At 39.7% G+C, this 24751-nt stretch overlaps 1 protein-coding gene across 5 annotated transcripts in view; it reads left to right on the top strand.

Moving 5' to 3' along the window:
• The window catches only part of LOC133562185 (focal adhesion kinase 1-like), a 96052-nt gene that overhangs the window by 41581 nt on the left and 29720 nt on the right, over positions 1-24751 (top strand). For all 5 annotated transcript variants that reach the window (XM_061916138.1, XM_061916136.1, XM_061916139.1 and 2 more), the window contains 4 exons: positions 1486-1586; positions 1663-1752; positions 1862-2066; positions 12126-12237. In XM_061916138.1, the coding sequence (XP_061772122.1) occupies positions 1486-1586; positions 1663-1752; positions 1862-2066; positions 12126-12237 (508 nt within the window). The remainder of the gene's footprint in view (positions 1-1485; positions 1587-1662; positions 1753-1861; positions 2067-12125; positions 12238-24751) is intronic.

Below are 24751 nucleotides of genomic sequence, written 5' to 3'. Positions count from 1 at the left end.
GTTTATATATCAATTATGAAATCTTAACATTGCAACACATGCCATTACGGCCGGTTTAGTTTACTAAATTACAATTTTAAATTTCCCGCGTAGTTTCCTGTTAAAAACGTCGCGGAATGATGACGCGTGATTGTGACGTTATTGGTTGGAGGGGACATATTTGCCCAGCACCACCTACGGCTAAAAGTCATCTCTTTTCATCGCGCAATTACACAGTAGTTTGGACATCTGTGTTGCTGAGTCTTTTGCAATTTGTTCAATTAATAATGGAGACGTCAAATAAGGATGCTGTTGGTGGAAAGCAGTGGATTGCAGCTGCCTTTAGCACCGAAACACAGCCGGTGTTCCTTTGTTTGTTGTAAAGGTTTAGCACAGAGCGGTCAAGCGAACATGCTTTTCTACGTCAACCAGCAAGTTTTTGGATGGGAAAATTGTGATATTAAGTCGGCTCTTACCGGAGACTTGAGTGGATTACGCGACCTCATCCTGCAGCTCAAAAAGGCAGCTGTGATCTTGGCTCCTCGGCTTCTTTCAGAGACACTGGCGTTCACCGCAGCCATCCGACTTTCAGGTATGACTTTGTAATCTCACTAAAATACTATTAACACAATAAGCCTATTAGGGATTTTCCAGAATTATCCTAGTAAATGTGTCTAATTACATCTGAAACTCTCCCACTGCCGCCGCCTGGAGCCATCGCCTTTTTTTTATTTGTATTTTTGTTTTTTTGTTTTTTTTCTAGTGCTTCACTCTAACTTTCTTCATCCACAAATCTTTCATCCTCACTCAAGTTAATGGGGAAATTGTCGCTTTCTCGGTCCAAATCTTACTGCTGGTGGCTCACATTATAAACAATGTGAGGATGTGAGGAGCCCTCACATTGATGACGTCACGCGAACATCGTCTGCTACTTCCGGTACAGGCAAGGCTTTTTTATTAGCAACCAAAAGTTGCGAACTTTATCATCAATGTTCTCGACTAAATCCTTTCAGCAAAAATATGGCAATATCGCGAAATGATCAAGTATGACACATAGAATGGACCTGCTATCCCCGTTTAAATGAGAAAATATCATTTCAGTAGGCCTTTACGGTCAGCTGTACAGTATACCCTTTTGACACTGCCTCCAAAAGTGTTTTTTTCCAAAGAGCACCTGGGACAAAGTGGATGGCTTCGCAGTTAGTAATAGAACCATAAGAGAGGATGTTGCATTGTATGAAAGTCGAGACAGTAGTACAATTTTAACACCTAAGACCCACTTTTCCCACCCAGCGAACAATTGTTGCTCCATGACAAGTATTTTTTATGTCCCACCAGACACGGCACAGACATCTTCACACATTATCTGATTATGGGATGCTACATCGCTCTGTGTTCTATGTGTAAAAGGTTGAGACACATAAATGCCGGTTATGTTGTTTTAGCGCTGATGCTCCAATTTTATGGGATCTCTGTGTGAAAGAGTTGTATCTTTTCCCTTTTCAGGGACATAGCAGCACGGAACGTCCTGGTATCCACCGTGGATTGTGTGAAGCTGGGTGATTTTGGTTTGTCACGTTACATGGAAGACAGTTCTTACTACAAAGGTAAAATTAGCAATTTCAATACATTTAAGATAATTGTTGCTAAAGCGTAACAATTTGTTTCATTTATGTCTACCAGCATCTAAGGGAAAGCTGCCTATTAAATGGATGGCTCCTGAGTCTATCAATTTTAGAAGATTTACCACAGCCAGTGATGTCTGGATGTTTGGTAAGTTCCACATACCTTAGCATTACATAATACAGTAAATATTTTTATGTTCACCCTTTACTCACTAATATTTGGCTACATTTTTGTGCCTTTTTTTGCATTTGCATAGGTGTCTGTATGTGGGAAATTTTAATGTACGGCATTAAGCCTTTCCAAGGTGTGAAAAACAATGACGTCATTGGCAGGATAGAAAATGGAGAACGACTGGCCATGCCGCCGCAGTGCCCCCCTACCCTCTACAGTTTGATGACGAAGTGCTGGTCGTATGATCCCAGCAAAAGGCCGCGCTTCAATGAACTGAAAACCCAGCTCAGGTATTTAATTTAAATTGTGATTTGAAAGATCTTTATGTGGGAATTCTTAAGGTATACTGTGTTGTGCAAAGGTACACTTTAATTTGTAATATTTAACCTTTTCACATCAGTTGTTTTGACACAATTAGTGATTTTTACAACACAAATTTACACCAGATTTTTTAACTAGACTAGAACATATGCAAATATTAGCACAAATACAACTATAATATTGTTAACAAATCAGCCTCGTGGAGGTCTGTGTTCTGCTCAGGCCCAGTCGTTTGGCGGGTTGAGAAAAAAATCACATCCTCCACATGAATAGATACGTCACGTCCAGACGGCAACAAATCACTGAGTGAAAACAATGTTATTTTCTACACCTACATAGAAACGAAAAGAGCACGTGCACATGAAGTCGAGTTGTCTTTAACTACTATATACACCAAAAAAACACAAGATGATGATGAATGGACACAAAAAAGGAGAGATGCTTGCTAATAGCAGCACAAACACAGCTCTGTTGTCCATCATTGTTGTACTTACCGGTTGTTGCGTGCATGGTTCTTATGGCTTTGAAGCAGTGCCAATATCCTTGCGTGTAAAAACCACACTCCGCATCCTCATTATTACATACTGTTGCAGCTAACCCAGAACAATTTTGCCATGTGGATGGAAGTTCGAAACGATACAATACTTTACTGTTTAGTCCTAAAAACTTCCTTGTGTGGACAAGAACTAAGTGACACAAATGTGGTAATTAATGTATTTCTAAAACAACATACCTGAGCCTCCCCTCACGGGTGATAGATTGTATATAATTTTCTGGTCCGACTCCAGAACTCTGTTTACTCACTTCCCGTAGGATGTAAAAATTTATTAATTTTCAATTAATTATAAATCAAGTTTGCTTAGCAGGTTTTATTTTTCTGAAGCTACTGCAACTCTCCTAAAATATTTTGGTGCCTCCCACTTTGAAAACTTTCAACATATCCAACGATACCTTTGCACAGTACTACACTATTTCTGCAATGTCTGAATTAATCTTGAAAATCTCCTTTACATTTTTGCATACTGTGTGCTGAAAGCCACTGAGCCCACAATGTTGCTATGTCAATTTTCCAACCTTTGTGTTCTACAAACCCCGTTTCCATATGAGTTGGGAAATTGTGTTTTATGTAAATATAAACGGAATACAATGATTTGCGAATCCTTTTCAACCCATGTTTAGTTGAATGCACTACAAAGACAAGATATTTGATGTTCAAACTCATAGTTTATTTTTTTTTTTGCAAATAATAATTAACTTAGAATTTCATGGCTGCAACATGTGCCAAAGTAGTTGGGAAAGGGCATGTTCACCACTGTGTTACATCACCTTTTCTTTTAACAACACTCAATAAACATTTGGGAACTGAGGAAACTAATTGTTGAAGCTTTGAAAGTGGAATTCTTTCCCATTCTTGTTTAATGTAGAGCTTCAGTCGTTCAACAGTCCGGAGTCTCCGCTGTCGTATTTTACGCTTCATAATGCACCACACAATTTCGATGGGAAACAGGTCTGGACTGCAGGTGGGCCAGGAAAGTACCCGGACTCTTTTACTACGAAGCAACGCTGTTGTAACACGTGGCTTGGCATTGTCTTGCTAAAATAAAAAGGGGCGTCCATGATAACGTTGCTTGGATGACAATATATGTTGCTCCAAAACCTATATGGACCATTCAGCAATTTATAGTGCCCTCACAGATGTGTAAGTTACCCATGCCTTGGGCACTAATACACCCCCATACCATCACAGATGCCGGCTTTTGAACTTTGCACCTATAACAATCTGGATGGTTATTTTCCTCTTTGTTCCGGAAGACACCACGTCCAGACCACAGAACAATTTTCCACTTTGCATCAGTCCATCTTAGATGAGCTTGGGCCCAGCGAAGCCGGCGGCATTTCTGGGTGTTTTTGATCAATGGGTTTTGCTTTGCATAGTAGAGTTTTAACTTGCACTTACAGATGTAGCGACCAACTGTAGTTACTGACAGTGATTTTATGAAGTGTTCCTGAGCCCATGTGGTGATATCCTTTACACACTGATGTCGGTTTTTGATGCAGTACCGCCTAAAGGATCAAAGATCCGTGATATCATCGCTTACGTGCAGTGATTTCTCCAGATTTTCTGAACCTTTTGATAATTTTACAGACCGTAGATGGTAAAATCCCTAAATTCCTTGCAATAGTTTGATGAGAAATGTTGTTCTAAAACAGTGGTTCTTAACCTTGTTGGAGGTACCGAACCCCACCAATTTCATATTTGCATTCACCGAACCCTCCTTTTTTTTTTTCTAATTCAAGACAAAAAGTTTTATGTTTTTGGTAACACTTTAGTATGGGGAACATATTCTAAGTAACAAAGACTTGATTTAGAGTTTTTTGGACACTCAGGGAACATTTTCTAAGTAACAAATACTCAATTTAAAGTTATTTGGTTAGGGTTCGGGTTAGGGTTATAATAAGGCCATGCCGAATAAGGCATTAATAAGTACTTAATAATGACTAGTTAAGAGCCAATATGTTACTAATTAGCATGTTAATAAGAAACTAATTGATGGTGAGTATGTGTTCCCCCATACTAAAGTGTTACCATATTTTTTACTGGTGCACAAAATGAACCGTGCTAGAACATCACCTTGTTCAAACAACAAAACCTACACAGTGCATAAACTCACAACAAATTACACACCTGCAAATCAGTCTGACTTCTGCTGTTGCCGTGTCTGTAACACGCCGATAGGGAGAAGTTTTTATTTACACGATGAGTCGGGTGTGTTTCGACCTCAGCCGAACCCCTGAGCCCGACTTACCGAACCCCTAGGGTTCGATCGAACCGAGGTTAAGAACCACTGTTCTAAAACTGTTCGACAATTTGCTTACAAAGGGCTGTACCTCGCCCCATCCTTGTTTGTGAATTACTTAGCATTTCATGGAAGCTGCTTTTATACCCAATCATGGCACCCACCTGTTCCCAATTAGCCTGCACACCTATAGGATTTTCCAAATAAGTGTTTAATGAGCATTCCTCAACTTTATCAGTATTTATTGCCACCTTTCCCAACTTCTTTGTCATGTGTTGCTGGCATCAAATTCTAAAGTTAATGATTATTTGCAAAAAAAAAATGTTTATCAGTTTGAACATCAAATATGTTGTCTTTGTAGCATATTCAACTGAATATGGGTTGAAAATTATTTGCAAATCATTGTATTCCGCTTATATTTACATCTAACACAATTTCCCAACTCATATGGAAACGGAGTTTGTAATAGTAGACTGCACAACTGACTCATACTTCTGTAGTAAATCTACCGTCTGACGTCGCCAACCATGGTCATATTTCCTTCTAAGCTTGAATTATCTACTACATGGTTCCCTTTATCATTGATATGCGTGAGATGTGTCACTATTACTAAAACAGGTTGCATGAAAGAAGCTTAAAAAGATTTTTCCTGTGAAAACACAGCTGTTACAGATATTCCACTGAACCCTAAGCATTGCTAATCTCACACATTTACCTTCAGGTGTTACCACACTCACATTACTTCTACAAAAGTCCAATTTTAAATGTAAAAGAATTTAAATGTAATATTTCTTCCACTTTTTGGACAACAGGGGTCACTGTGATTACTCTGGTACTCCCGTCACAGTACAGTAGTATCATTTTAGTTGCTGCTGCTGCTGCAAAGACAGTTTAACTTGTGGTCTCTTAGCTAATCCTTCATGTTATATTTTGCACATTTGCATAAACAGAAATAAGTATGACACTAAAAGTTTCCTTTAGATACATATATTTTATGTCTCTTTTTCTGTCTTTGAAATGGTAAAATAGGAAAGTAAGAGTACATATTTAACTGCAGCGGTTTTATGAGTTGTCTCCAAACCAGTATGACTCACACCTTAAGTTCCTACGTGATACTCTACCTCCTGTTTAAGTACGTCAGCTTTTCTTTACGTATTTGTAGTCTTCTACTTCTCCTGTATACACTTTTTTCCTTGTTGTGCCTCATACTTTCATTTCAAAGCAGCCACACTGCTCAAATTCATGCACGTCAGCATATTTGTTCCACACATGCTTGGCGGTCAATGCGAAACTAAAATATTTCCTAATTCTCATGCCATCACGTAAAGTAATTCACGGTATTCACAAGAGGAAGTTGTCAAGCTTATTAAAGGGTAAAGGGTCCTCTCTTGGTCTGGAAAACGTTTATATTATAATATCAATTATAGGTCCCGCCTGCCAAATATGCAGCTTTCAGCTTCCCTTACAGTTTTCTGAGGACCAATGTGTGTGTGTGTGTGTGTGTGTGTGTGTGTGTGTGTGTGTGTGTGTGTGTGTGTGTGTGTGTGTGTGTGTGTGTGTGTGTGTGTGTGTGTGTGTGTGTGTGTGTGTGTGTGTGTGTGTGTGTGTGTTTAATCAGTGGGCAGCTGCCAGGAATTGCAGCTTGCCAACAGACACAGAGAAAGACGGAATAGTGAGAGAGAATGAGTGTAGGAAAGAAAGGAGTGCGCTTCGAAAGAGCTTGTCTGCAAGTGGTGAAAGCTTGCTCACTTGTTTTTGTCACACTTTGCTGATTTCTCTGCTGCTTTATAGCACGCTACTGGGAGAATTAGGTTTTGTCTTGTTAGCAACGCTGGAATTAGTTATTTAACTTGGTCCCTAAGTGCACCTCATTTGTGGATTTTATTGGCTGTAGAAGTGGATGTTGAGAGGAAAGACTGCTGCTATTAGTGTGCTCGTCTTAAGGTAAAGTACTGACTTTGTTATCTGTCTCTTTATCTATAAGACAAAATGCTGCATCAGGTTGTAGTACATTGACTTCACTGATGTATGAATGTAGGCATCTTAATCTTAAACATCACTGTCGATGAATAGTTTTTCAACTTGCAGTTTGTATACACAAACTGGGTCTCAAATGTACTCAAGAAAACCTTCATTGACTATTTGTGACAAAATAACACAGGAAGCACAGACCTCCATCAAAGTTTAATTAAAAATGCATGTGACCATGTTTAAAGGGATTGAATATGGTACTTTTTACCAAATGTGAAGTTTTATCCAGATTTCGAATTACCTATAGTATGTTGGGGATGTTTTTCATTACACTGTATGTGAACTCTCATGAAACTTTGAATGATATATACCTAAACCAGGGGTCTTCCACTCCAACTTTTACAAAATAAAAATATAACAGAGCTACTCATTTTTGTAATGCTTATTTTCATATCTTATTTTAACCTAGAAAAGGAAATACGTTATTTGGAAGAGCTTGGACTAAATGTTAGTATCCACAACTTACATTTTGTACAAAGTTAAAGTACCAATGATTGTCTCACACACACTATGTGTGGTGAAATTTGTCCTCTGCATTTGACCCATCCCCTTGTTCACCCCCTGGGAGGTGAGGGGAGCAGTGAGCAGCAGCAAAGGCTGCGCCTGGGAATCATTTTGGTGATTCAACCCCCAATTCCAACCCTTGATGCTGAGCGCCAAGCAGGGAGGTAATGGGTCCCATTTTTATAGACTTTGGTATGACTCGGCCGGGGTTTGAACTCACAACCTACCTATCTCAGGGCGGACACTCTAACCACAAGGCCACTGAGTAGGTGTTCAACTCCAACTTTTACAAAATAAAAATAGCACAGAGCTACTCATTTTTCTAATGCTTATTTTCATATCTTCTTTCAACCTAGAAAAGGCAATATGTTATTTGGAAGAGCATTAACAAAATGTCAGTATCCACAACTCACATTTTGTATCAAACATGTTTGTTCATCTGCATCTTAAATTTCAGTATGCATTTCTATCTAGTGCAGGTTTTCAATCACTATTTGAGCTACTTTGACAAAAATAAATAATTGTGTGTTTTATTTATATGACTGTCAGCATTTAAATTGTTCTTTACTCTCGGAAGCAGATCACTACTTGAACAGTGCTGCTGTTGCCTTTGTACTATTTTGTGCTAACGTGTCACTAAATGGAAGCATCATGTCTGAGTTGAACAATTAAAAAATACTAAGAGTTTAATCCAAAAAAATGTTAACCCTTTAGTGAGCTATTTTAAATGAGCTGGTGTTCTACTAAATGATACGTTGAGACATATGAACATTATTTTGTGGGAAGTTGGGCAAAAAGAAAGAAATCCTGTAAAAACAAATCTAGTTTTTTTTTCTCTATAACTCTGGATTGGTACAATCAAATTTAGTGCTACATGTTATAGCCTCACTAATAAACACATTATAATGGGACTGTCTCAATGCAGCTTGTTGTTAGCTTGTCTGTACAGTAGAAGGCTACTTAACTGCTTCTTCATAACCACCTAGTTTACCAGAGAATGAAGACATTGCGTCAGCATTGACGATTAGCAACATAGGTTCTATATTTAGCGGGTATTCAGACATCTCTAGACCAGCTTTAAAAGAAAAAATGTGGCTAGCCACAAATTTTTGTGACTTTTTCTGGTGTTAGTGGAGGATTTTGAAAACTAATGAGCAGCGGTTCTGTCCTTCCCACCATTACCAAAAGCACTCAACCCTGCGACAATAAAAAAAACACAAAATAAGCTACCAAACAAAGTTCGATTATATGTCTGTTTGAATCAAATTTCATGGTCAATTATGCAATTAGGGAATGACAATGTAAAACATTTTACCAGAATAGTGAAAGCTGTTGTATATAATATTCTTCTACTCGCCAAATGACAAACACCTACTGAGTTGCTTGTGCTATTTTTTTTCTGCCAAATACACCACACTGTTTCTAAACCCCAAAGTGAGACCCCATAAGTTGAAATTTCTCACACAGCTCAAAGCACTCTACAAAACACTCACTGAAACTTTTAGGGTATTCAGTCAAATCGCAGGTAAAGATTCCACTAATATACCGAAAATATGGTCTGATTACAAGAAAATTTGAAAAAGCAACACCATTTGATACATACTTTTAGGACACTGACAAGAATGCGTGTAAAATTTGACCACGATTAGTTGAAAAACATGGCCGCCATCAATGAAAACATCCATCCATCCATTTTCTACCGCTTATTCCTTTTGGGGTGGCAGGGGGCGCTGGTGCCTATCTCAGCTACAATCGGGCGGAAGGCAGCGTATACCCTGGACAGGTCGCCAGCTCATCGCAGGGCTCAATGAAAACATTTTTGGTCATATGTCTAATAATAAAACATGGAGGATATTTGTGTTGCATATATGCTTGCATGTCCCCCAAAGCATTTTGAGCACAACTCATTGGACAATTGGTATTCCCACATGATCACAAATTACTTTACATTTCAGTTGAGTCTAATGATCTAAGGTCTTACGTAGTTATACCAATTTGCTGCCACTCGTCTACACTGGATATCTCTCAAGTGAGAAGGGTTTTTACACTAAAGCTTGGTGTTGTCTCAGTCTGAATAAATAAACAAAGCCCTTGTTGTTCCAGATGGTTGTGTGGTCTTGATGGGAGGGAGTGTTGATGTTACTGGGAGGTGAGGTTACCACCATTACATCGCCTAAATCAAGTAGTTTAATGTGATCGTTCCTCCTGTGAGATTTTGAATTATACGTGGCGAGGCTCACTAGTGACGTCGGCCATCAGCCAGTGGAAATCAACTTGCCTAGACCGGCGAGGCTCGCTTTGGGACAAGGAGAGCAAGTTTCAACAACAGTGCTGTGTGAGTCTGCAAATGTAGGCTATAATTAATGAATGTCGTATTTTTAAAGACGTAGAAATGTTGTAATGTTTGATACCAGTGTTAAACAATTTCAACTCCTCGCATCATAAGTTCATGCATTTTGGCGTAAACTTGCAAACAGTTTTGGATGCCTATGTTTGCGGAGTTTTACAGTCTGGCTACGTCGTGACATCAGGTGGATGAATGTATTTAGACATTAAGTGAAGATTTCAGCCAGAGGTTTCAAGCTATGAGTTAACACAAAAAGGTATAAAGTATTATTTTTATCTAATCGTGGTATGCTGTAATGTAATAACTAAAACACCACTGACGTGTCACATGCAGTGGCGTAAATGCTGCAAAAAGCAGTTTTCTATGCAAAGTCAGAATCGATCGGCTAGTGTGTAAGTGTACCTAATGTTGTGTGTGGATGCATTTATAAAATGTTTATTAAGGTTATTTTCCATTGTGTCTGGAAAGAAAATAGCGATGACAACTTCAAGATATATATTTAAACAGTTGGCATTATTAAAATATGAATTATGATACTTTCAGAGAGGGGGAGGGGTGAATGCTTTTATTTGCATTTGGAAAAGGCCTTCAGAATAAAACATCTTGCAGACAGACTTAAAGAGCCGGTTATAAGAGTGACTGGGGAGCAAAATGTATGCAACATTTACTCCAAAGCACACCCAATTCATATTATCCAGACATCAAGTGTTGTATATGTAGATCAAAATCATCAAAGGTCCCCTTTGAGTAAAATTAAATAAAACCATGTTTCCCAAAAATAATGAAAACTTATTAAAACAGCAGGTGTAACCTACACCCTGCTGATGATATACTTTGCCAATTACATATACACAAAAATTCCCTTCCGTTAGAGGCCTGGCACTTATGTTATGTCTTCTGCCTGCATATGTCTAGGAAAGGCTAACAGCTGCTGCTAACCGAGTGCTTCTCAAATATTTTCTGTTACGCCTCCCTAGAAAGAAGAATCTATTGTACGCCCCTCCACTCTCCATTGTGACTATAAATGGTATAAATTGTCTACAAAATTGTGATACCTATACCTCTACATAACATCATCATTGAAGAAACAACACTTTCCTCGTCTCCCACCGTGCTTCGTCATATTTTGATACGGGGAAAAAAGCATGTACCCCAGGGACGCCCGCCCCACTATTTGTGAAGGACTGTGCTAACCAGACGATACACTGCAATGTTTTTTTTTTATCATAAACTCAATGATGACAAACTACAGTCGTTGTCATAACCAGATACATTATTAAAAGAAAAAATGTGCCAATCAGGATCCAAGCTAAATGTAAAGTCAGCTCAACCTTTGCTTTGCTTTAATATCACAAGATAATGTCACTAGTAACACATGCACTTAGTGTATTATGAATTAGGTGACAGTTGGACAAAAGCACATAAATAACTCCATAGATGTCCTGCATTTTTAAAATGTGTGTTACTAGTTAATCACAGTATATCACTAATGATCTCAGCAGGAAACTTGACGGGGAATGTTACCACTGACACTGTCATTCCAATGTGCGTTTTAATGGGGATAAAGGACAAAGCTTGCCGAGAGACAGACGAGGACAGGTGCACGGACACACACACATGGTAGGAGACAACAGTACAGGAGGGTAATGATGTGGCTGAAAATAGCATGTTGAGGACAGGACAGCAGAAAGAGTGTGTGCTCAATCCTCCAAACAACTTCTGTTTTGTGGAACCATCAGCTCTTTCGAGAAGCTTAACGGTTTGGATTAGCAGGGACAGTGAACTGGTTAAGAAGGACCTACTGTATGTAGCAAGGAAATTCGCTTTCCACGGTAGGATATGGAAAGTGCTTTCATGTTTCTAAAGCTGGAACAGATTGCTTTTACTGCACTTATTACAGGGTCGAGCTATGAAGGTGCACTGTTTTGACACTAGCATTTCTCAGAGAGCATTTTTATTGCTCTGTCTTCATGTAATCACATTAGCATACGGCTATATTACGATAACGGTCTGCTAAAGGTGCGTGCTCATGGTGCAGCATCTGTTGAAAAGATTTATTACAAGTGCGCATGCGTCTATTATATTTATCGAGATCGTTCAAGTGCTTTTAAAGACCTGATTGATCAAGATGTCATTATGCTTTTGATTGCACTGGATATGTTTTATTATACCTGAGCCACATTATACAAGAATACCAGTGCTAAATGGTTCAAAACCATATTCTGTTGGACTACAACACTGGACATTAGGACACCATGTCTGCTGACTACTGCAGCAGTAAAAAACCTGTCTGCTGACTAGTGCAGCAGTAGAAAACCTATCACATCTTGTTTTTTCTCATTTTGCAGTACCATACTAGAGGAGGAGAAGCTTCAGCAGAAAGAGAGGAACAGGATGGAGATGAGGAGGCAGGTCACCGTTTCTTGGGACTCAGGAGGATCTGATGAAGCACCACCAAAGGTAAGACCACATTTTTCTATGTGTTTTAGGTTGAATTAATCTCTAAAATCAGTACACATCGCATAATCCGACTACCCATCATTCACTGTGGAAGTTGTGATATAATTCAGCTTCCACCAGTTGGTCATTTTCAATGAAATACATTACAAAGACCAAACATACCAACATGAGCAAGGACAGCTGAGTACCTTAAGTAGAGTAACTGGAAAAATATGCATTACTTACCTGCAGTCTAGAGTCAGTAACCCAACACTCAACAATTTGTTTCCCCAGCTGTTAGCTACTTTATCCCAGTTTACTGCCATCTTAAACATCTGTTAGTTCCTCCTCATGGCTACTTCATACAAAGACTTACATTATGTCATGAAAAAACACATGATATTGAGACATTAGTGTTTTTAAAGATCCTTTATTGTATTAAATAAGTCTCAGATGTCCCACTATAGTGTGTTGGATGTGTGTTGGACACTAGAAATATATGTGAATAAATGGATGTAGAAAACATTTTTAATTTTTTAATATATTTGAAGCGTGGTGTGGCTAAGAATTATTATTCTTTAATGGGGCTGTCTTAATACATTGACAAATGTATTAAAACAAATGTATTGGACATCCGACACTGCAGTGTTGGATGTCCAATTTTTTTCAAATCCGATCTTTTTAGTGGCCGTTCATATTAACAAAAAAAATTACATTTATAATGTGAATGCAATCTGAAACGCATGCAGACATGACCTCATGACGTCACACGCACTGCAGTGTTTAGAAGTAAAAATGGCTTCAACTCAGTACTGGTGCATTTTTGGCAATTACAAGGATCTTGTGCAATCAAAGTCAACAGTTACTGATCCCAAGATTTTTGCTTTAATGTCTGCTTGAAGAGCAGTCAGAGACAGGGGTGCTGAAAGTTTCACGTGAGTTGCAAAACATTTTTATTTTCACCTGTTTTCTGCTGCTTGTCAGCTATTTTCTATTTATAACTGTCTATTTTGCCAAGTAATTATGACGCTTATCACTTTTTGATGACATTCTGGTTGGATGATTGCGACATTCACATTGAGGACGTATTACATATACAGTATATATTATTTATTTCAACATACAAAAGAGGCCTGAGTCGGATAATAAACATTCGGAATTGCACTGACATGAAACAATTCAATACAGGTTGCATATAGGAAAAAGCTTGTAATTGACCTACAGTAAGAACAAGGCCTTAGATTATTTTCCATGATTGCAAAGTCACAGAAACACAACCGCTTCACCTGGAACTTGGCCGGAACAAAATAAATCCTGAAATAGTTTTAATGACAGGTTTAAAAATGGCAGTTTTATAACCTGTTTAAAATACTGTTTGGGCGCATCTTCTATGACAAAACAAGCAAGGACATAATAAATGAATATTGGTCATAAACAGGCTCAACATCATTAAGTAGACTCTGAATCAATCAATCAGTCAATCAAACTTTATTTCTGAAGTGTTTTTAGTACATAAAATTAATGCAACACAAAGTGATTTACAGACATAAAAAAAATACCCCGATGACCCACATCCCCCATCATCAATCACATACACACACACACACACACACACACACACACACACACACACACACACACACACACACACACACACACATACACACACATGCACACACACTCATAAATGAATGCATGACTGAGTACAAAGGAGCTAGGTGAAGAAACACTATCACAAGAGCCATCTGCACCAGGGCCACCAGGACGCTGATACAAAGCGCTCCCACAGCCGTGGGCGATAAGCTCTGACGCAAAGGGCACCCTCTGAAAGGCGCTGGAAAGTAAAAATAATAAAACATGTAAAATAGTAAGAACCATGAGTATAGGAATCCATCCATCCATTTTCTACCGCTTATTCCCTTAAAGGATCAAATACAAGTACAACATTTTATGAAGATACAAAAAATATTGTATACAGTAAATGTATAATAAATAAATAGAAATGAACAAAAACATTATGTAAAATCCGAAACAAAAAAGGTGCGTCTTAAGCCTGCTCCTAAAAACATGAACGTTCTCTACATATTGTATTATTTGTATGTTTACAGTTCTGTAAAAAGTTTGCCCATTCACTGCTAAGTCTACCTAGTAGCCATATAATTATATGGAATCTATGTTCCTCTTTATGGTCATTATTTGCATTCTCTACCGTTTTTCTTTCTATTGTGTTTGCAGCCTTGTCGCCGTCCTTCCCTGCAGCCCACCTTCAGTCTGGATTGTCTGTCCGCTTCCTCTCTTCACCATTGCCACCAATACCAGCATTTTGCCTCACAGCTTTCCCTTTGCATTGGAAACCCTACTCCTCCATCTCCTTGCACCCTCTCACCCATATCTCCTCCAATGTCTTCATCTCTCCTTTTTTCCCCTCATTCTTCCGCTTTTCCCTTCGACTCGCCTCTTTTTCAGAGCAAAACGTATCACAGTTGTTGTTTCACTCAGCACAACACAAACCCCAGGTCCAGCTTGCACTTGCACGCTCATGCTGACTTTTGTTCTGACAGCTGCAAGATCATTCCCCCTACTAACGACCACCTACCATGTTCCTCCCAGTCAAAACCAAACGGCGCCCTTCCCTTACTTCGATACTTAAATCGACTCCCTTCCCAACCCAGTCCTAATTCTCTGAGTTGCATATTGTCAAATGCCTGTTCCCTTACCTTCCAGAATTCCAAACTTAAAGCTTCTCTGTTACCAAACCACTGCCAAACTAATGCCTCAGTCCAACTCCAACCTCAGTGTAGGGGGACCTTGCCACTCCCTTTTTCTCTTTCATGTGCCGACCGACTATTCCCAATGCCCTCTAGTTGTACTCCGCCAACAATCACTCCCTATTCACCCAAAAAAAGCCATGACCTTCCTGTAACTATCCACACACCTTGTCCAACCTCTTGCACACGTTCCCCTCACAGACCATTAAAGGCAGGTGATATTGTTTCGCAGTAGCAAGCATTTAACAAATACTTACTCACTAATGGACATGCATTATATTATGTTGCAACATTCTTTTTTTCTGCTCAACATCAATCCTTTTTTTCAGTTATACTTGTGTAGGAACATTGCAATGAAATGAGGCTGTGAACCACTCCTGCACAACTGGGTTACATATTTTATTCACATGAAAACTGCGTACATCTACTTAAATAATTCAGTTAACATTGGTGTAATATTCACTTTAACCGTTTAAAACCATACCCCAGTACCGTCTGTGTTGCTATGGTAATTGTTACACTTGTACCAACATGCACGTGCTGCACATCAACATAACCAGAATAACGTCAGCTAAAAGCTTAAAACTATCCATCCATCTATCCATTTTCTACTGCTTATCCTTTTCGGGGTCGCGGGGGGTGCTGGAGCCCATCTTAGCTACAATCGAGTGGAAGGCGGAGTACACCCTGGACAAGTCGAACCTTCATCGCATGGCCAACACAGATAGACAGACAATATTCACACTCACATTCACACACTAGGGCCAATCAACCTATCCCCAGGTGCATGTCTTTGGAAGTGGGAGGAAGCCGGAGTACCTGGAGGGAACCCACACAGTCACGGGGAGAACATGCAAACTCCACACAGAAAGATCCCGAGCTCAGGATCGAACTAATTTGAAGAAAATAGAAAAATTCCAACAACAAGCTCTTAAATGGGCATATTTTCAAAAAGAAACGAACAGCACAAAACCATAATATGTGATGAAGAACTTTACAAAAAAAGACTGTCACAAATTTTGACAGCTTAAACTTCTACCGTTAAAACTCATTTATTTAGCAGCTTCAAATAAAGTGGACACTATTAAGCAAAGCTAAATATTTTCACCTATTGTGACCTGTTTTTGTGAATTTGGGATCCCAAAAATTTTAAATTAAACAGTGGAGGCATGGCAAATATGTATATAAAACAATCCTGCCTTTCTTAGTACTTCCTCCAATCGAGCGGTTTGGAATTTGCCCAATGTGTGACTTTTTTCCCAACAGTGATGTCAGCCGATACCTCCATATATGGTAGAGGTTTACCCAAAGAGTTTACTTGAGTCTGCCATTGTAGTCAATAAGTGCATTCTCTTCCTCTTTCCTATTGTTCTGGGGAAGACTGGCTCGTACGTGCACGTGCATCCTCCACTGTTACCATTTCTATTACAAAGTATTGTATAGGTTTAACTTATATCTGTCGGTAGACTCCACATGGAAGCTTTTAAAAACAAAAACATGGCTGGTAGCGAGAAGACACATTCAAAGTGGAGGCACGTAAACGTCCTCAGAATGCTCCATTTTGTGGGCAATCTTATTTATGGGCTGAAGCCCCCCTGCAGGCCCACCTGGCCAAGCTCCCTTCGACTGCTTCTCCACCACAACAGCCATGTTGTAGTTTTTAGCGCGTCCATATCGAGTCCACTGTCAGATTTAAGATAAAACTTGCGCCACTTTGTATTAGCATTGTATGCATATGCATGTAAGAGTCTGTATGCCCCACAACAAGACAGGACAATTGAAGGAACTTATTGACTACGACTGAATAAAAATGGCGAACTTGCGCAAAGCTCTTTAAGTAAACTCTGACTATCTACGGAGATATCCGATGACATAAATAAGGCAAAATTTGTCAATAAACTGTCAAATTAAAACAGTAAGTTTGGAAGAAAGCAAAATCGTGTAATAAAAAATTGTGCTATGCCTCCGTTGTTTGATTTCAAATTTTCGGGACTTATGGGGATCACAAATAAATAAAAACAGGGACCAATTAGTAAGAAATGTTGGTTTTGCATAATAGGGCTTCTTTAAACTCACCCTATAGCTGAGTTGCAATCACAGGACCTAGAGGCACATCCGAGCTCTTCCGGGTTTCAGGCGAAGGTCTAGATCTAGAGCAGTGGTCCCCAACCACCGGGCCGCTGCCCGGTATCGGGCTGTGGCTCCATTGGTACCGGGCCGCAGAATAATTTTTTATTATATTTATTATATTATTATTTATTATTAGCTCCTGCTAAAGATGGAACATTTGGCAGAAATACCGGACAATTCCACAAACTTTATGGCTGGCTCACATCGTGGTCACTCCGTGATCACATACGACCGCCAGACACTTCTGGATGTGGACATATCGGGCCGTTTTGGACTGATAGACACTTGCGTGCTAGACTTGCTAACTAGCATGGGAATACATCGGCGGCTACATCCAGCGGCCCGTGAAGCAGGGGAGTCTAGTAGCAGCGGGGGCCGTCTACGGAGCAGACGCCAGCGGTGTGATCGGAAACGCGGATGCCGAGCGGGGCTAAAAACAAAGCAGAAGGCTAATCCCCACAGAACACCACTTTCCTCCATCCCGAAGACGGATTTAGATGGAAAATGCGAGACTACTGGTCTGGGTAAGGAGTCAGTTAAATTAGAACAAGTTTTTTTCTGCTTTGAGTGTTTCAGAGTTGGACATGTGTTTTACTGAGGTGGCTAACTATGATGCGTGCAGTTTATCAAAGCAACAAACAAACAATCGGAAAATCCCCGTTACTGAGGTGGCTAACCATGATGCGTGCAGTTTATCAAAGCAACAAACAAACAATCGGAAAATCCCCGTTACTGAGGTGGCTAACCATGATGCGTGCAGTTTATCAAAGCAACAATCAAACAATCGGAAAATTCCTGTCGTATCAATTCCTAGATATGGTCGTAACTATACTAAATGCACTGGGCATAATAAACACAACATTATTAATATTGCTACTACGGATAATTTGATCAAAAACTCCCTAAAACAGCCCACTACCTATAATATAGGTTTTTTAAACATAAGATCATTGTCTCCCATAACGTTGTTAGTTAATGATATTATCAGAGACAACAATCTTAACGTCATCGGTCTCAGCGAAACCTGGCTTAAACCAAACGACTTTTTTGCGCTAAATGAGGCATGTCCTCCTAACTTTACACATGCGCATATTGCCCGTCCGCTCAAAAGGGGTGGGGGGTCGCACTAATATACAACGAAAACTTTAACCTTAGTCCTAACATAAATAATAAATATAAATCGTTTGAGGTGCTTACTATGAGGTCTGTCACACCGCTGCCTCTACACCTGGCTGTTATCTACCGCCCCCCAGGGCCCTATTCGGACTTTATTAATGAATTCTCAGAGTTCGTTGCTGATCTAGTGACACACGCCGATAATATAATCATAATGGGGGACTTTAATATCCATATGAATACCCCATCGGACCCACCGTGCGTAGCGCTCCAGACTGTAATTGATAGCTGTGGTCTCACACAAATAATAAATGAACCCACGCATCGCAACGGTAATACGATAGACCTAGTGCCTGTCAGGGGCATCACCGTTTCCAAAGTTACGATACTCCCGTGTACTAAAGTATTGTCCGATCATTACCTTATAAAATTCGAGGTTCAGACGCATGCTCGTCAAACTAATAATAATAATAACTGCTATAGCAGCCGCAACATTAATACAGCCACAACGACAACTCTTGCTGACCTACTGCCCTCGGTAATGGCCCCATTCCCAAAGTATGTGGGCTCTATTGATAACCTCACTAACAACTTTAATGACGCCCTGCGCGAAACCATTGATAACATAGCACCGCTAAAGTTAAAAAAGGCTCCAAAAAAGCGCACCCCGTGGTTTACAGAAGAAACTAGAGCTCAGAAATTATTATGCAGACAGCTGGAACGCAAATGGCGCACGACTAAACTTGAGGTGCACCATCAAGCATGGAGTGATGGTTTAATAACTTATAAACGCATGCTTACCTTAGCTAAAGCTAAATATTACTCAAATCTCATCCACCGTAATAAAAACGATCCTAAATTTTTGTTTAGTACGGTAGCATCGCTAACCCAACAAGGGACTCCTTCCAGTAGCTTAACCCACTCAGCTGATGACTTTATGCAATTCTTTAGTAAGAAAATTGAAGTCATTAGAAAGGAGATTAAAGACAATGCGTCCCAGCTACAACGGAGTTCTATTAACACTGACACGATTGTATATACGGCGGATACTGCCCTCCAAAATAGTTTCTCTCGTTTTGAGGAAATAACATTAGAGGAATTGTTACGTGTAAATGGAATAAAACAGACAACATGTTTACTTGACCCTCTTCCTGGGAAACTGATCAAGGAACTCTTTGTATTATTAGGTCCATCAGTGCTAAATATTATAAACTTATCACTCTCCTCGGGCACTGTTCCCCTAGCATTCAAAAAAGCGGTTATTCATCCTCTTCTTAAAAGACCTAACCTCGATCCTGACCTCATGGTAAATTACCGACCGGTGTCTCACCTTCCCTTTATTTCAAAAATCCTTGAAAAAATTGTTGCGGAGCAGTTAAATGAACACTTAGCGTCTAACAATCTATGTGAAACCTTTCAATCCGGTTTCAGGGCAAATCACTCGACGGAGACAGCCCTCGCAAAAATGACTAATGATCTATTGCTAACGATGGATTCTGATGCGTCATCTATGTTGCTGCTCCTCGATCTTAGCGCTGCTTTCGATACCGTCGATCATAATATTTTATTAGAACGTATCAAAACACGAATTGGTATGTCAGACTTAGCCCTGTCTTGGTTTAACTCTTATCTTACTGATAGGATGCAGTGTGTCTCCCATAACAATGTGACCTCGGACTACGTTAAGGTAACGTGTGGAGTTCCCCAGGGTTCGGTCCTTGGCCCTGCACTCTTCAGCATCTACATGCTGCCGCTAGGTGACATCATACGCAAATACGGTGTTAGCTTTCACTGTTATGCTGATGACACCCAACTCTACATGCCCCTAAAGTTGACCAACACGCCGGATTGTAGTCAGCTGGAGGCGTGTCTTAATGAAATTAAACAATGGATGTCCGCTAACTTTTTGCAACTCAACGCCAAAAAAACGGAAATGCTGATTATCGGTCCTGCTAGACACCGAACTCTATTTAATAATACAACTCTAACATTTGACAACCAAACAATTAAACAAGGCGACACGGTAAAGAATCTGGGTATTATCTTCGACCCAACTCTCTCCTTTGAGGCACACATTAAAAGCGTTACTAAAACGGCCTTCTTTCATCTCCGTAACATCGCTAAAATTCGCTCCATTCTGTCCACTAAAGACGCTGAGATCATTATCCATGCGTTTGTTACGTCTCGCCTCGACTACTGTAACGTATTATTTTCGGGTCTCCCCATGTCTAGCATTAAAAGATTACAGTTGGTACAAAATGCGGCTGCTAGACTTTTGACAAGAACAAGAAAGTTTGATCACATTACGCCTGTACTGGCTCACCTGCACTGGCTTCCTGTGCACTTAAGATGTGACTTTAAGGTTTTACTACTTACGTATAAAATACTACACGGTCTAGCTCCACCTTATCTTGCCGATTGTATTGTACCATATGTCCCGGCAAGAAATCTGCGTTCAAAGGATTCCGGCTTATTAGTGATTTCCAAAGCCCAAAAAAAGTCTGCGGGCTATAGAGCATTTTCCGTTCGGGCTCCAGTACTCTGGAATACCCTCCCGGTAACAGTTTGCGATGCCACCTCAGTAGAAGCATTTAAGTCTCACCTTAAAACTCATTTGTATACTCTAGCCTTTAAATAGACTCCCTTTTTAGACCAGTTGATCTGCCGTTTCTTTTCTTTTTCTTCTATGTCCCACTCTCCCGTGTGGAGGGGGTCCGGTCCGATCCGGTGGCCATGTACTGCTTGCCTGTGTATCGGCTGGGGACATCTCTGTGCTGCTGGTCCGCCTCCGCTTGGGATGGTTTCCTGCTGGCTCCGCTGTGAACGGGACTCTCGCTGCTATGTCTTGGATCCTCTTTGGACTGGACTCTCGCGACTGTGTTGTATCCATTGTGGATTGAACTTTCACAGTATCATGTTAGATCCGCTCGACATCCATTGCTTTCCTCCTCTCTAAGGTTCTCATAGTCATCATTGTCACCGACGTCCCACTGGGTCATTATTGTCACCAATGTCCCACTGGGTGTGAGTTTTCCTTGCCCTTATGTGGGCCTACCGAGGATGTCGTGGTGGTTTGTGCAGCCCTTTGAGACACTAGTGATTTAGGGCTATATAAGTAAACATTGATTGATTGATTGATTGATTTTTTAATATATATATATATATTTTATTTTTTTTATTTTATTAAATCAACATAAAAACACAAGATACACTTCAAATTAGTGCACCAACCCAAAAAAACCTCCTTTTTTCATTACAAAAAAAAAAAAATTGAATGAAAAAAATAAAATAAAATTACCCTTCCCCCCCCCCCAATACGATATATACTGTACAGTCTGATATATAACAAAGTTTTAGAACTTTGTTGTGAAAATCACCGTCCACGTCTGTCCCTGACACCCACATTTCAGGCTAACACTCTGTAGAAACGCTCCCCACCCCCACTGCTTGGTGCCTCGTCTAAGCTGCTCTGACTTAGATTACCATAGTAACTAATTAATTACCATAGTAACTAGTATATCGTGCAAAAGCGCAGATTCCAACCATTGAAATACTTTGTATAGTTCAATTCTTGTGGTCATTTAAAAACATCACTGCACATCATAATGGCAGCTACACTTTCCATCTTAAAGATCTAAAAAAATTATTTGGGAATGTCTGGCGGGCCAGATTGAAATAATTAATAGTCGCCCCCGGGCCTTAATTTGCCCAGGTGTGACCAAGATGTTACTGCCCACCTCAACCACACTTTGACACTCAAAGTATTTAAAGAAGGAAAGATTAGAGGCACATAATGTATTTACCTATGAGGCATGCCCAAATTGAAATTCATCCATGAAAGACAAAGTTTGAATTATTCCTGAATTGCTAAGTACCATATTTGATTGAGATAACAAGTGCCGTGCTGCTGTGATCATGACGCTAAAGACAAAAAGGATAAGTTTGTTTTGAAGTTGACTTCCTGCTACAAATGTTAGTCTCATTTACATCTGAAGGAACTCTCCTGAAGGAATCAATAAAGTACTATCTATCTATCTATCTATCTATCTATCTATCTATCTATCTATCTATCTATCTATCTATCTATCTATCTATCTATTTCATGTCTGCAGTTGGTTTCATGGTATGAAGTTCATATTTTGTCTCCTTATTTAGATATAAATGTCCCTGTTGTTCAACAATGTTTGCTAGCGATATCAAGATTCAGTATATGATGTTGAGCCTAGGAAATATTTATGAATCTACTTTATTATTACTAATAGGTTTATTTTCTTGATGCTAACAGATAGCGCCAACAACACCATAATGTGGTCATCTGTGTCGAATTAAGCACTTGATTTTCCTGCTCAACAACAATTAGAAGCATTTAGTTTCGGTTATGAAAATCAAGAAATTACTTACAATTAAAATATTTATTACAAGGACTTAACATGACGTTAGTTTATTTGCACAACCAGGTCTTCGTAGTTATATTTAGGCATAGCTACCACAAAAGAACACAAACTAATTCAACCTGTTGTCCTTTCTGTATGTTTAGTTCTGTCAAACACTTAATATAGTAGAGAATAAACTTGATTGCCTCACAGAAAATTTCTCAAACAAATCAAATGTTCAAACAAACATTTTACAAAGTGATCACTGCAGACACAGGCACGGCCGATTGTATTTTGCAAGATGATGAAAGTTATACTTTTTAGAGCCACGTCCTTCGACGCAGTTTTTTTTTCCCCCTGATTTTATTACCTTCATGACCCTCTTCTATCGGGACTCTGCCCTACCTCTCCATTTGAACGACTAGAACACCCAAGAACAGAACAGCAAGGCGACTTTTTCTGCTTAAACTTTCCACTCACTCTCACTTGTTTTAATGCTACGCTTAAGCTGCTTGACCATCGTGTGTATTGAGCTGCGAAGAAGAAAAACAGATATGAAGTCATATGCAACGTTGTATATATTTCACAACATAGTGAATATGCAAACAGCTAAAATTATGCACTATGCAAACTACAACCTGTTACCGAAGAACATACAATTCTTCTCAACAAAAGAGAATAAATATAACCTTAGAGATACATGTAATTTAAAACATTTATAGTCACGTACAACACTTTAGTATCTGTGATGAGGTGGCAACTTGTACAGGGTGTACCCCACTGCCCGAATGCAGTTGAGAATGGGTCCAGCGACCCCAAAAGTGACAAGCGGTAGGAAATGAATGGATGGATGGAACACTTTAGTATATCAGTATGTGGAATTAAATTATGGAATGGATTAAGCAAATAAATCAAATAATGTACTAATATGATCCAATTCAAGAAACTCGTTAAACGTGCAGTCGTGCGGGTTTCATGGACCACCAAATAGAGACATTGTTGAGCAGGGCTGACTTTGTTTATTTTTTCAAATACAACCTTAGTCCAGGTTGCTTTTCAGCTACTCTTCTCTGCTTGCTCCTCGTCCGTCTCGGGCTCTCATCCTCTCTCGCTCTGCGTCAGCTTCACTCTGGGTCCTTCCAGTCTCTCCGCCTCCCTCCTTGACCTTCACAGCTGTCGCATTTTTAAACAATGTGAGAGAATTACTAGATTGTTCCCAGGTGCGCGATCCATGCACCTGATCTTGATTGTGGCGTCGCTCCCGGAGCGCTAGCCTTGCTGCTCGCTCGCCATTTCCGCCTCCTCGCTGCCATCTTGACGTGCCTCTCTGTTGGACTGCCGGCTCCGCCTCTCCACAGTCCTCCATCGCCAGACGCAAGCCGGGCTTCTGACGGGCTGAGCATACTCCCCCCTCCTTTTTTTGAAGGGGCGGGAAATGAAGACTGTCACGGCCGCCTGAGCCCCCGGTCTTTCTTCATTTTCCCCTTCTTTTTTTTCTTCCTCTTCATTTTCTTCTTTTCTGTCTTCTTCCATTTCGTCTTTGTCTTCTTCCATTTTGTCTTTGTCTTCTTCCGTGTCGTCTTCTTCCGTGTCTTTGTCTTCTTCTTCTTCTGTGTTTGTCTTTTTCTTCTCTTGTATCTTTTTCTTCTTCTTCTGTATCTTTTTCTTCTTCTTCTTCTTCTTCTTCTTCTGTATCTTTTTCTTCTTCTATATCTTTTTTTTCTTCGGTACATTTTTCTTCTTCTGTATCTTTTTCTTGAACTTGAACTTCAACTTCTTCTTCTTCAACTTTTTTTTTTACCATGAATTGATTAACGTGGACCCCGACTTAAACAAGTAGAAAAACGTATTCAGGTGTTACCATTTAGTGGTCAATTGTATGGAATATGTACTAAACTGTGCAATCTACTAATAAAAGTTTCAATCAATCGATCAATCAAACATCTTCTTCGACTTCTTTTTCAACTTCTTCTTTTTCAACTTCTTCATTATCATAAATGTCATCATCATCAACGCAAACTTCTTCTGGATCCTTTTCTTCTTCATTTACTTCCCCTCCATCTGGTCAGCCCATGTTTGCAAGTAGGCTGCTTGCTTGTACAAAGAAGAAGAATCATGATGAATACTCTGAATTTATTGGTAATCTTA

The sequence above is a fragment of the Nerophis ophidion genome, linkage group LG11 (genome assembly GCF_033978795.1).
Source record: "Nerophis ophidion isolate RoL-2023_Sa linkage group LG11, RoL_Noph_v1.0, whole genome shotgun sequence".
Taxonomy (NCBI): domain Eukaryota; kingdom Metazoa; phylum Chordata; class Actinopteri; order Syngnathiformes; family Syngnathidae; genus Nerophis; species Nerophis ophidion.
This window is presented reverse-complemented; position numbering and strand designations above follow the sequence as displayed.